This window comes from Urocampus carinirostris, chromosome 5 (assembly GCF_059441175.1).
Source record: "Urocampus carinirostris isolate Australia breed hairy pipefish chromosome 5, RoL_Ucar_1.0, whole genome shotgun sequence".
In the NCBI taxonomy this organism is placed as follows: Eukaryota; Metazoa; Chordata; class Actinopteri; order Syngnathiformes; family Syngnathidae; genus Urocampus; species Urocampus carinirostris.
Window position 1 is genome coordinate 44,463,142 of NC_142353.1, and position 14,033 is coordinate 44,477,174.

The 14,033-nt window shown below is 41.0% G+C and overlaps 1 protein-coding gene across 4 annotated transcripts; it reads left to right on the forward strand.

Moving 5' to 3' along the window:
• The first annotated feature begins 1,474 nt into the window (after nucleotides 1–1,474).
• suds3 (SDS3 homolog, SIN3A corepressor complex component) lies at nucleotides 1,475–14,033 on the forward strand. Of its 4 annotated transcripts, none has more exons than XM_088336956.1 (12): nucleotides 1,475–1,808; nucleotides 5,008–5,074; nucleotides 5,144–5,199; nucleotides 5,276–5,347; nucleotides 7,365–7,384; nucleotides 7,458–7,614; nucleotides 7,685–7,780; nucleotides 9,050–9,111; nucleotides 9,191–9,212; nucleotides 9,316–9,421; nucleotides 13,655–13,739; nucleotides 13,821–14,033. In XM_088336956.1, exons 1-12 carry the CDS (start codon nucleotides 1,691–1,693, stop codon nucleotides 13,917–13,919), a joined length of 960 nt encoding a protein of 319 aa, XP_088193082.1. In that variant the 5' UTR covers nucleotides 1,475–1,690; the 3' UTR covers nucleotides 13,920–14,033. The 4 variants fall into 4 exon arrangements, with proteins under 4 accessions (XP_088193082.1, XP_088193083.1, XP_088193085.1 ...); XM_088336957.1 differs by lacking the exon at nucleotides 1,475–1,808 and adding an exon at nucleotides 2,087–2,222; XM_088336959.1 differs by lacking the exon at nucleotides 1,475–1,808 and adding an exon at nucleotides 2,226–2,254.

Here is a 14,033-nt window from a genome sequence, read left to right on the forward strand (position 1 = left end):
CTCAGTTATCATAAGTTAGCATTCTAATACCATTTCAGCACTTGCTAACATAAGCTAATAACGTTGCTAAAACTTGATAGCATATGTTAACACGTGCAAAGATTTGCCCACGTTTCTCAAAACAGGCTAGCTGGCTTCTCCGTTACCCTACAAACACTAACATAATTCACAAAACCTAAGATAACATACGTTAGCATGCTAGTAGCGTTTCACCATTTGCTAACATAAGCAAATAAAGTTGCTAAAACGTGGTAGCATATGTCAACACGTGCAAAGATTTGCCCACGTTTCTCAAAACAGGCTAGCTAGCACCTTCATTACCATACAAATTCTAGCACAATTCACAAAACCTAAGCTAACATGCGTTAGTATGCTAGTAGCGTCTCATCATTTGCTAACATATCAAAAAATGCTGTCACGTAGCAATGTGTGCTGACTGGCAATAGCAAGAAAATCATGAACAAACTTTAAAAGAAAAGCAACAAAAAAGGTTACAAGGAAGTGAATTTTACGACGAACAAGTCACTTTTTCCCGCCTTTTTCCATTTCTTGATGCTGTACTCAATCATTTTTAAAAAAACTTGCGTCTTTTCGACTCTTTGTGTCTGTGGAATGTTGAGTTTTGTTGCTCAGAAAAGGAAACCAAATAAATGTAAGACTGCATTTGTTGACTCTTTGATTACTGCTAACCTATGCTAACACATGCTAACGAGCTGATGCTGCGTTCAATTAAATAGGAAAGTAAACATATTGTAAATGATAAATGGTCTGCATTTCTATAGCGCTTTTCAAGTCAATGAAGAGCTCCCAAAGTACTTTACAATGTGCTTCACACTTACCCATTAACACACACACTCACACACCAATAGGGAGTCAGTCATGCAAGGCGCCTACCTGCTTATCATATTATTATATAGTGTGTTACCTGAGTTAAATTTTTGGGGTTGAAATTGCATTAATTCTTGCAAAAACGACATCAGCATCATTGTAATTAAAATAAATTTTCAATGCAAATGTTATATTTTGTATAAAAGCTTTCAGCGAAAGAAAACACAATAACTCATGTTTGTGGGTGTTTTCAAATCTGCCTGTTCAAATGTTTTTTGTAAATGTTAAATCAAGCCTATCAACGATTTTTGAAAAATCTAAATTATTAAATTAATAAGAAATACAAGAATATTTTCGTATTTGAGTGATACATTTCCCCCTTAAAAACAAACAAAAAAACATTGACTTCCAAACAGGCTTAATAGCGAGCAGCTTCTCTCATAATGGTCCTGACCGATTTGTAGGCGCTAAACGAGTTTCACGCCAAAAAAAGGCTTCCCCTTTTTTTAAGGCAAAACACAATAACGCCTGGTTTTGAAGGTGTTTAGATATGTGCCTGTTTGAATGGTATTTGTACTGTGTAATTTAAGCCTATTGAATATTTACAAAAAATCAATTACCAAAATAAAAAAAAAAATATGGACAATTTAGGTAAAACTGTGTAATATTATTTTATTTTTGGATTGTAAATGTTTAGGTTTCAAACAGGCATTTTAGTGAGGAACCTCCTGAGCCGGGGGTCCTGTCCGTTTTGTAGGCGCTGAACTAGGTTTCGCGCATAACAACAACACAAAATAATCCCATTGTTTATTCTTTTTATTTAATTTATTTGCGTTCCAAAAAACAATATATTTATTTTTCCATGGCTTCTACCGCTGCGTTGCTCTCGACCGCGGTGGATTATTACAACGACGAAGAGGATCTCGACAGCGTGGACGACGACGACGAGCGCAGTTTTCGGGGGAGAGACTCGGAAGAAGGTATAAAAACAATAAAATAATATACTGGATTTATAAAATATGTTAATAACACGCCATTGTTATTATGCCATCATAGTGGAAAAAAACTCGCCTCTTAGCGATTTTTTCATCGCGATTTCCACATCGCTCCTCACTTTTTTCCATTGTCAAAATAATGCTCGTTTTGATGAGGAAAAAAACACGTCATAAATATATTTTACCTGGCAAAAACGATTGTAATTGGCTTCTTATTCAAAAATGATATTTATTATCATACTTTATTTCGAAATCTGCGCTGAAAACCACTCGATGAGGCGCGCGCGCGCACGCACGCGCAAATGTACCACCCGCCCTCCTCCATGACAGTCGCCGCTCAAGACGTTCCGGCCGGCGGCGAAATTCGGACGTCCTCGGCTACAATGAGCTCCAACCCAGGTTCGAAGTTCAGAACTCTGCGGTCCACTTAGGTTCGGGTAATAATGTAGTTTTTATGCGCTTTCGGTATTGAAATGAGAACCCCCCGCCCCCCCCCGAACAGCTGACCAAGCTAACTCGAGCTAGCATAAACGTCAAACTAGCGTTTATGTTCTATTACATATTAAATGCTAGCAAATGTCACCAAAGGACAATAATGCCGTTTTGGCTTTGGAGGAGAACTTAACTGTTATTCGTTGTCTGCTCTCACTCGGTGTCAAATGTTAGCTAGCTTTTGCCCTTTTCCACGTTACTCCATAAAATAAACGGACCCAAGTGCGTACGAGGAGGGGGACGTTCTCACTAGGATGTCTCTGTGATAAGAGACCCCATTTTACTGTTTTTGATTTCATTAGATGACAAGGAGTGAGATGGATCAATGGTAAATGGACTGCATTTATATAGCGCCTTAACCAGTCACTGAGGACTTACAAAGCGCTTTACAATGCACTTTACACTTTACTCATTCACACACACACTCACACACCGATTGCTGAGTCAGCCATGCAAGGCGCTTACCCATTATTAGGTGTTCCGTGTCTTGCCCAAGGACACTTTGACATATAACACGGAGGAGCCAGGAATCAAACCTGCGACCTCTTTGGTCCCAAGGTAACTGGTCTACCTCCTACTGCCACCCGCAACAGAGTGATTTTAGGGATAAATGTAGTAATAGCAGTCAACTTTTGTTCTGTTTATAGTTGCGAAAATGGAGACAATTTACTTTCCTATCGTTCGCCGTCTGTGATCACAATAGAAAGTAATCAAACATTTCTTGGGACATCAAAGACAGCAACCTCAAGTTTGATTTAGAATTTCCTTTATTGTCAACACTCAAGTCAAGTTGATTTGTTCGGCCCTTAGTCACAAAAAGTCTTAAAGGGCTGTAAAGACCACAGACTATTAATACAGTTTCCCCTGATCTGAATTCTACATGAGGGCAAGGAAAAACTCAAACCTCAGCATGAGGAAATGAAACTTTGTAAAGGGGCCACACATGAAGTAATCCCCCTTCCAAGATGATCAGGCCAAAATGATGATGATGATTTGCCTTCATATAGCGCTATTCAAGTCAATGAAGACCTCCCAAAGCGCTTTATAATGTGCTCCACACTTACCCATTCCCACACATACTCACACACCAACAGCAGTGTAAGCATATATGACAAAACTTCAAAACTATCAAAATACTACAACAATTCTACTATGGAAATACTACAATAACACTACTGCCGGAATAATTCAAAATACTACAAAATAAAACTACAGCAATATTACAAATATACAACAGGAACACTACAAAAACCAGACAGTAGAAATACTACAAAAATACTAAGAGAGTAATTATGGTAATGCTGCATAACTAAATTTTACATTTATTGCTTAAAACGTATCCATGTATTTGCTTCTCTCACCCATAGATTGGATGATGCAAGGGCATCAACACACAATACACAGACCTCATCAACATGAAACATAGGTTATAACAGAATGTCCGGTTGACTGCTTCCTGAGGTCAACATCATTCATAAGTTATTCATTATAAGTGTGTTTTAAGCTTAGATTGAAACACTTACACTGAGGTTGCAGATCAAATCTCACAGGGCAAGGCCTTTAACAGGAACGGGGCCAGGATGAAGAACTCTGGAACCTGCAGATTTCTTCTTGGCTCTTGGGATCACTAGCAGACCAGCGTTCTCCGAGCAGAAGCTCCGAGCAGGAAGGGGGAAAGTAAATCTTGTCATTGTAAACATTTTTAACAACAAAATTATACATAGCACCCCAGGATAAACACGTGAGAAAGGCTTGAAAAAGAAAGAAAAGAGGTAAAAAAGAATGTAAGGATAAATGAGCAAACATATTTACAAGGTATTGCTTGTAAACTCGCCTATACTGGAATTGTATCGTAATAATAGTGCAATGAGTTTCACCTCACTTTTAGTTTCCCCATTTGTTTTTTTAGATCCCTTTGTATGTGTGACGTCATCCACTCCCCTGTTGCTAAACTACAACACAGCACCCCGAGGCCATCCTGTTAAACTGTTAATAAACAACAAAAGGATAACTGCTGGAAGTGTGAATTTCCCTACGGGGATGAATAAAGTATCTATTTTATCTATGTATCTAGACATCTATCTAGACATTTAGACAATTATCCATCTATATCTATCTATCTTCCCATCTATCTATTTATATCTATCTTCCCATCTATCTATATCTATCTATCTAGGATAATTAGTTGGTCAAAACAAAGGCTGTGGAGATGAGCAGTTCCCCTTAAGTTTTATTACAGAATATTCTGGGCACAAATGAGCTCCAGAACAACGGTTGTAGAAATTTACTAGTACAAAGACTAAATAGGCCGACTTTTATACTAGAAGGGCGCTCCAAAGAACCGAGAAAAAAAAACGAAAATGTCGGACAATAACTCTCAAAGTGCCTCTAGCGAGCAATTAAAAATAGGGTGGAAGAAACTGTCTTTAAGCCTTTTAGTCCTTGTTTGAAGGGACCTGTAGCATCTAGCCGAAGGCCGCAGGTCAAAAATGTGGTGACCAGCCGTCCCCAGGTGACAAAGATATAAATACTATTACAGTAATGTCCTCCAAACTGGGCAGAGAGCAGCCGGTTTTTCTAGGCTCTTTTGATGACTCGGTAAAGCTCGAAGCCAAGTGTTTGAATCCTGGGATATTTCTTGTGAAATACACACAGTAAGTTTTGTTGAGATTTCGTTCCTCTCGTCTCGCAGACACAGAAGACGCCAGCGAAACGGACCTGGCCAAGCATGAAGATGACTACGTGGAAATCAAAGAACAGTATGTCTTCATCTAGGATTGAGAGTGTTGAGAAATGTGTGTTTTGAAATGGACCCGATTGTTCCTCAGAATGTACCAGGACAAGCTGGCCTCTCTCAAAAGACAGCTGCAGCAATTACAAGAAGGTACCACCTTGCTATTTGGTCTCTGCTAAATGCTAACAACAGTTGAGCTTTTGTTTTATTTGTCAACTTGTTGCAGGCACATTGCAAGAGTATCAGAAGAGAATGAAGAAGTTGGATCAGCAATACAAAGAGAGGTTACGCAATGCAGGTGAGCTAGGGCCAGATGACTGTGCCATTTGTGTGCCCCCTTCGTTTTTCTTGATTACCGCAAGCTTCGTTTCCATGGTTATCATGTTTTTGCCTATCCCTGTAGCATTACTGCAAGCCTTGGACCCATATCAACAAATAGTCCAAAAATACACTATTTTATCAATGACTCATAAAATCCAAACAAAGCACAGAACATTCTGAACTTGTGTGTGATGCCAAGATGCAAACCAAACGCAGACCAGCATTTTATTTTACATTGATCAATAACAAACGGGCATCTCAGAGACTCCTCCTACGCACCAACACCCTAAACCTTGAATATATCATTATATATATATATATATATATATATATATATATATATATATATTACAATATGAGTTATATACTGTATATCAGGGGTCAGCAAGCTTTTGGGTGTGGTGTGCCACTTTCAAATTTCCTTGTAAATCAGTGTGCCAAAACAAGATCAATGACTCGCACAACATTTTTTTTTATATCCGACAGAGCTTTAAATTTACACCAGTCCAAATATACAACATGGATATACGTTGAAATAGTATAACTGACCAATTTATCTTCCACTCTTCTTGTTCATCAATAAACTAAAAAATGAATGTGAGCAACATGCGGAAAGGCCTGTAGTTATCCATGACTTCAACTTTTTACCACAAAAAAGAAGTGATATGGACAGCTACCAGACCATTCATCATTGAAGTCTTATTGCAGAAACTATCAAAACTTGAAATAAATGAAATAAAAGCAACAAGGCAGAAGGCCACTTGAAAATAAGTGCAACAGGAATAACAGCTTATTTGGTCTCAGATATAAATGGTTTTCCGTGCTTTGCTATGCATGCAGTGAGCAATGTGATAACTTGCTTCAGTGGTGGTGTTTTTAACGTCGACAAAGGTTTTTAGAGTCTGTGTTTGTTTGCCGTACCTGGACGCAGCGCGTTTTAATGTCTACGCCTTGAATTTATGTTTTATGCCGTTTAACACTTGATGTGCAAGGTACAACGCTCTCGAGGCATAATGCACAAACAGCACAGTCATTTTTTTTGCACAAGCCCCCAGTCGTCAGTCAAAGAACGAGATTTTTTTCCTGAAGGTGCTGTCATTATTCATTCATGTATCGCGCACCGGTGTTTCTGTGGCTGGGTCAAAACACAAATTTCTCCTCTTCTGCGAGTCACTGTGCAGACACACACTCGCACACGTAGCATAAGAGGGGCGCTACCGTAAAGCCTCTAAACAACACGGCGCGCAACTGAAAATTTCTTAACTTCATGTAAAAATGCGCATTTTTTAAAAATAATCGTGTCATAGGTTGCCAACCCCTGCTGTGTAATATATATATATATATATGAGATAAGAGAGATAGATACTTTCTTCATCCCCGCAGGGAAATTCACATTTCCAGCAGCATCCCTTCGCTGAGAACAATACAATAATAAAGCAAATGTAATACAATATACAAATACCCAATGTGACGTGCTAATACCCACTGTAGCGTGTTGTATTGAGTATTTAAATAGTGCTATATAAAATACACACTGCAATAAAAGTACGGTAATATGCAATGTAGGGGGTGTTGTTTAATGTGGGCCTTTACTCCGCCGGGTGGAGTTAAAGAGCGTTAAAGATATATTGACTGGTAGCTCCAGAAAGACCAAGATGGATAGATCAAACCAGGTTAATAACACTAGATAGATCTAGATTGGTGAAGCTAGATCGATAGATATGATGAGATCCAGATCGATAGATCTAGACACATCTAGATGGATTGTGTGTGTTTGTGATATATATATATATATTGATGTAGTATTGTGAGGAAAGTTCCTTAAAAAGGAGCCAAAAAACATCTTATTCCACACTGTATTCTGGGGGCCAATGTAACTGAGATTGAATTTGATCTCTAGAGAGAAAGACATTTCAGGTGGTCCTCACATTTGATCTGGAATAATCAATGTGCTCGGAAAGTTGACGTTTCATCATCTGGTCTTTCATTTTCAGATCTCTTCCTGCAACTGGAGGTGAGTTGGCCCGCCCTTAAACGCGCTCCAAGCGACCTTCAGACTTTGTCACCTCCCCCCCTGGCGTTTGCAGACGGAGCAGGTGGAGAGGAACTACATCAAGGAGAAGAAGGCGGCGGTCAAGGAGTTTGACGACAAGAAAGTGGAGCTGAAGGAGAACCTGATCGTCGAGCTGGAGGAGAAGAAGAAAATGATCGAGAACGAGAAGTTGACCATGGAGCTGACGGGTGGTACGCCGGGAACTTTTTCACCCGAAGGTCGACGTCTTTTTGTTGCCGGGCTGATTTTGTTGCGTCTCAGATTCCATGGAGGTGAAGCCCATCATGACCCGCAAGCTCAGGAGAAGACCCAACGACCCAGTTCCCATCCCCGACAAGAGACGCAAGCCTGCGCCCGATATCCTTCATGGCTTAAACTCTATTTACTTGGGGGGTCTCTTGACTTCCAGGCGAGTTTGGGGATGCAGCAGGTTTTCCACGAGATAAAACCGTTCCACTGTTCTCCTATCTTTTTTCTACTCAAAACTAAACAAGTAAGAAATAAGGAAACCGGTACATCAGTAACGAGTAACATAATAAGGGAATATAAGAAAGACTCTAACCAAAGCAGTATGTCTCTCATTTTTGCTTTCTGTCTCACTCTCTCTTATTTTCTTTGGCACTCTGTCTCTCTCACACTCTTTGTCTCTTTGGTTCGCTCCCTGTCTGTCTCCGTCCCTCTTTTTCTCTCTCAGATTCTCACTCAGTCGCTCTCATTCTCGCTCTCTTTTTCTGTCTATCTCTCTCTACCTGTCTATATGTTTGGCTCACTCTTTCTCACTTTATAATTTTGTCAATTTTTTTCTGCTTCTGTGTTTACCTCTTAGCTCTTATTTGTTGCTTTCTTGTCTTTCCTTTGTCTGTCTCCCTGGGTATCTCTGTCTCTCCGTCATCCTCTGTCTCTCTCATTATGTCTCTCTCTTCCCCTGTCTGTCTTTCTCCCTGTCTCTAGCTCCCTGTCTTTCTCACTTTCTCTGTTTTGTCTCTCTCTGTAATTTTTTTTCTCTCTGTCTAGTCTTTCTCTGTGGCACGGCAGCGTACTGGTAAGTGCGAGTGCGACACAGTTCTGAGGTCATGAGATCGAACATTCCTGTGTGGAGTTTGCATGTTCTCCCCGTGCTTTTGTTGGTGTCCTCCGGGCACTCCGGTTTTCTCCCACATTCCAAAAACATGCATGTCAGGTTAATTGGCCGGTCCAAATTGTCCCTCGGCGTGAATGAGGGAGTGAATTGTCTGTCTCTGTGTGCCCTGTGACTGGCTGACAACCGGTTCATGGTGTCCCCTGCCCACTGCCTGAGGATAAGCGGTACAGAAAATGGATGGATGGATAGTCCTTCTGTCTTTCTCTGACTGTCTCACTCTCATACCATCTTTCTCTCTCTCTTTGTGTCTCTCTGTTTTGTCAGTCCCACCCTGTCTTTGTCTGTCTCTCTGTGTCTCTATTCTCTGTCCATTCTTTTCCGTCTTTATCTCTTCTCCTCTTTCTCTTTCTTTCTGTTTCACTTGGAGCTCAAGTTTGATGTCACTGCCTTGCCCTGCCTCGTGAGGTGGAACGCTGTAATTGCTCTTACTTGTGGGCGAAAACTGCGTTATTGACATATCGTTTGTTCATCTTAACTGATCTTACCTCAACTCAACTATTTGCTCAACGACGAGCAGATCATGGAAGATCTCCGATTGTTAAATAAGGTAATTTGGGAACGAAAGAGCCTTTGTGAACTCAGGTTTCGTCTTTAGATTAACGCTTTGTTGCCATTGTGTCTTGCAGCTCAAGTCTCCCAAACGAGCAGGTAGGAAGCACCTCTCACCAAGCGCAGCAACTCAAAATTTTAAGCCTAGCTGGCAGAAAAAGAGGACCAAGTCACGTGTCGGCACTTTTCTTTTATCTGGCAGTTTCTCCATCGTCGCCGGAGCAGGTTCCCCTGGCGACCCTGGAGTACCCGGCGCAACGTTTTGAGGCCCGCATCGAGGAGGGCAAGCTCTACTACGACAAAAGATGGTCAGTCAGAATGTGATTTCTACACATAAATACATGCACGTAACTGTTTTTCCCTACCTATACCTATGACCGAATAAATCCTGCTCCTAGAGACCGATAACTTACCAGAAATTCCAGACTACAAGCTGCTACTTTTTTTGCTACATTGAAAATACTGCAGCCTGCAATACCAAGGAAAATGGCAAGTTGCTATTTCCCACAAAGCATGTGCTTTTAATATAAAACAACGTGGTGATGTCACGCCCTTCAAGAAAAATTAGTAATCGTTTACCATCATCCATCCTTCCATCTATTATCTGCACTGCTTATCCTCAGTAGGGTCGAGGGGATGCTGGAGCCCATCCCAGACATCCTTGGGCAGTGAACAGGGGACACCATGTACCGGTCGCAAGCCAGTCACACATAGACAATTTGCTTGCTCATTCCAACCTAGGGACAATTTGGACCGGCCAATTAACCTGACATGCATGTTTTTAAAATGTGGGAGGAAACCAGAGTGCCTGGAGGAAACCCACGCAAGTATGGGGAGAACATGCAAACTCCACACAGGAGGTTCGACTCATGACCTCAGAACTGTGCTGCACACGCGCTAACCACTGCGCCGCTGTGCTGCCCTGTTTTACCATCATTATTCATATAATTCATAGAAGGATTAAAACAGTAGGTTTGACAGTACCTCTGAACTGATAGACTGAGGTGGTGGTCCAGAAAGTGTGTTCCAACTACAGAGGAACTGCAATTCTCAGCCTCCCTGGTAAGGTCTATTCGTGGGTTAGTGGAGGGTCCGCCAGGAAGTCGAATCTGAGATTCAAGAATAACAATGTGGTTTTCGTCCAAATCGTGGAGCAGTGGACCATCTCTATACACTGTGCAGGGTCCTCGAGAATGCATAGTAGTTTGCCCATCCGGTCTGGATGTGTTTTGTGGACTTTGAGAAGGCATTCAACCATGTTCCTCGGAGGAGTTCTATGGGAGTGCTTCGGAAGTACTGGTCCGCATTGCCGGCATTAAGTGGGATTCGTTTTTAATGAGAGTTGGAATCCGCTAGGGCTGCCCTTGGTCACCGATTCTGTTTTAAACTTTTATGGACAGAATTTCTAAGCCCAACCTTTTTGGGGGAGGGGTACGGCCTTAGCATTGCATCTCTACTTTTTGCAGATGATGTGGTGTTCTTGTCCATCTCAAGCGGAGACCTTTAGCTCTCGCTAGAGCGATTCGAGTGTGAAGCGGCCAGGGTAAAGATTAGCACCTCCAAGACCATGGTTCTCAGCCAGAGAAGGGTGGAATGCTCTTTCCAGGTTGTAGAGGACTTTAAGTGTCTTAGTTTCTTGTTGACAAGTGAGGGTAGGATGGAACGGGAGATCGACAGACTGGTCAGTGCAGCGTCTGCCGTCATGCAGACCCCGATTTGTCGTGGTGAAGAGGGAGCTGAGCCAAAAGGCAAAGCTCTCGTTTTACCTGTGATCGACGTTCCTACCCTCACTTATGGTCATGAACTGTGGGTCATGAACGAAACAACAAGATCCCACATAAAAGTGGCCGAAATGAGTTTCCTGCGCAGGTTATCTGGATTTTCCCTTAGAGATGAGCTCAGTCATCCGGGAGGGACTCTGTGTATAGCCACTGGTCCTCCGCATTGAGAGGAAGCAGTTGAGGTGGCTCGGGCATCTGATAAGGAAGTCTCCTGGACGCCTCCCTTGGCAGGTGTTCCGGGCGCGTCCCACCGGCAGGAGGCCCCGGGGGCAATCTAGGACACGCTGGAGAGATTATATCTTTAGGCTGGTCTGGGAACGCCTCGGGATCCTGTCGGATGAGCTGGAATAGGTGGCGGGGTATAGGGATGTCTGGGCTTCCCTTTTAAGGCTTCTGCCCCCACGACATGGCCCCTTGCTAGGCGAAAGATGATGGCTGGATAGGTTTGACAGTACTTAATTCAATATTCACAACATACTCACGATATTGTTTAAGTTGTATAGTAGAGAAAATGCCCTAAAGAGGTACGGAGAAAAAGTCCTATTCCACATATTTACATATTCTGTGTAATTTTAAAGAGGGGCTGCTTTATTCCACACCATTGGACGAAAACGACATATGGTAGTTGTCAGGTTCAAAATGATGATAAGATGAAATAAGAGACTCTAGTTGAGTTACAAACAAACGTATTTATTAAAAGCTTCGGACAAGGCAAAAAAAATCTCTTGGATTGCTATGAAACATTCCCACGGAATGAAGCGCGAGCGTCATTTCTTATACTGTTTCGTGGATTCTGACTGGAGGATAGAATAAATCACGTGCATGTAAAAGGTCAGACAGGAATCACAAATTGAAAATGCAGTGTATGATGTTGGTCACTAGGTAGCATGCGAGTATAATCAATGAGCAATAGGCATAGTGAACTCTGTAAAAACAATGCGTTTCTGTGAGGAGAAAAGCAAGCTCTCGCTTGGAATTTGGGAGTCAAACTCCCAAAACCGAAACTTGATAAGAAAAATGTGATATGGGAGGAAAAGGCATCTTTTGACCTTGGAGAGGTGCTTGTCTCTGTAGTGAAATCGTAAAACCACACAGAAACACAAACGCAGAACTATATAAAAGGATAAAGTATATACTGGGTGTAAAATATAGAATATAGTATAAAAGGCACACCTAGACCATAGTTTTCCACACAGTAGTGGTACTGTATCCTGGGGGTCGAACATAAATGCATACATATATATATATATATATATATATATATACTGAGAATTTGTTGTTGAAGTGGTATAGTGGGGGAAATGCCATCAAAGAGGGGCAGTAAAACTGTTTCATTCCACACCTTTAAGTGATACCTTCGTACGGTGGGAATGCTGCATCCTGGGGGTCTCATGTACATAAATAGATTCTAAAACAGTGTTGAGCGTTGGGATTTGCTGAACATGTCTCCAAAAGTCCTGTCGGAGACTTATTTTAGTTAACAGTCACCGTCTTGTTCCATGGACAGACTGAGATAATTTCTTCCTCATGCCATGAGGCTCTTTAACTCCACCCGGGGGAGTATAAGCCCACATGAAATCCCACCCCCACATTTGCATATTACCCTATTTTTATGACAGTGTGTATTTTCCGGAGCACTATTTTAATACTCTATAGCAAAACCTTATATTGGGTATTTTTGTATTCTATATCTTTTATTTTATCATTTTTTCAACACAAGGATAATGCTGGAAGTGTGAATTTCCCTACGGGGATGAATAAAGTATATCTATCTATCTAGACATCTATCTATTTAGACATGTATCTATTCATCTATCTAGACATCGATAGACATCGATCTATCTAGACATCTATCTATCTAGACATGTATCTGTTCATCAATATCTATCTATTCATCTATTTATTCATCAATCTAGACATCTATCTTTTCATCTATCTATCTAGACATCTATCTATCTAGACATGTATCTATTCCTCTATCTAAACATGTATCTAGTCATCTATCTATCTAGACATGTATCTAGACATCTATCGAGACATCGATCGATCTATCTAGACATCAAGACATCGATCTATCTAGACATGTATCTATTCATCTATATATATCTATCCATCTATCTATATCTATCTATTCATCTATCTAGACATCTATCTATCTAGACATCTAGACCTATATCTAGACAACTATCTATCTAGACATGTATCTATTCATCTATCTGTATCTGTCTATCTATTCATCTGTCTAGACATCTATATCTAGTCATCTATCTTGACCACTATATCTAGTCATCTATCTATCTAGACATCTATCTAGACATATATCTAGACATCTTTCTATCTAGACATCTAGACCTATATCTAGACACCTATCTATCTAGACATGTTTCTATTCATCTATCTATATCTGTCTAGACATCTATATCTAGTCATTATCTATCTAGACATCTATATCTAGTAATCTATCTATCTAGACATCTATCTATCTAGACATCCATCTAGATATTTAGACATCTAGACATGTATTTATTCATCTATCTATTCATCTGTCTAGACATATATCTAGACATCTATCTATCTAGACATCTAGCCATATATTTAGATATCTATCTAGACATCTAGACATCTATCTAGACATCTAGACATATATCTAGACATATATCTAGACATCTATCTATCGAGACATCTAGACATATATCTAGAGATCTATCTTTCTAGACATCTATGTAGAGTGCAGTGAAGTTGTGTTTTTTTCCTCATCAGGTATCACAAAAGCCAGGCCATCTACTTAGAGTCCAAAGACAACACCAAAATCAGCTGCGTCATCAGCTCGGTGGCCACCAACGAGGTGGGCTTCCCTTCCTTCTTCACGAGTTCCCTCGTCGGTCGTCTTATCTCGTCTCAAAGCTTTTTCATTTGACTTTTTCAGATCTGGGTGAGAAAAACCAGCGACAGCACCAAAATGAGGATCTACCTGGGCCAGTTGCAAAGGGGGGCCTTTGTCATCCGCCGGCGCTCGGCCGCTTGAGACGTCGGACCCCCTTCCCCACGAAAACTGTAAATTGCTTGTATATTCATCTGCTTTGGCCTTTTTGCCGGATTTTAGCGCTCAAATAAATCCCCCCCGGGACTTTGGCTCGAA

Excerpts from the sequence above, each read along its gene's own strand:
- suds3 (XM_088336956.1), top strand. The coding sequence starts at position 1,691 with ATGGCTTCTACCGCTGCGTTGCTCTCGACCGCGGTGGATTATTACAAC. Across the intron at positions 1,809-5,007 it reads GGGGAGAGACTCGGAAGAAG|ACACAGAAGACGCCAGCGAA; the intron begins GTATAAAAACAA and ends CTCGTCTCGCAG. Across the intron at positions 7,615-7,684 it reads GACCATGGAGCTGACGGGTG|ATTCCATGGAGGTGAAGCCC; the intron begins GTACGCCGGGAA and ends GTTGCGTCTCAG.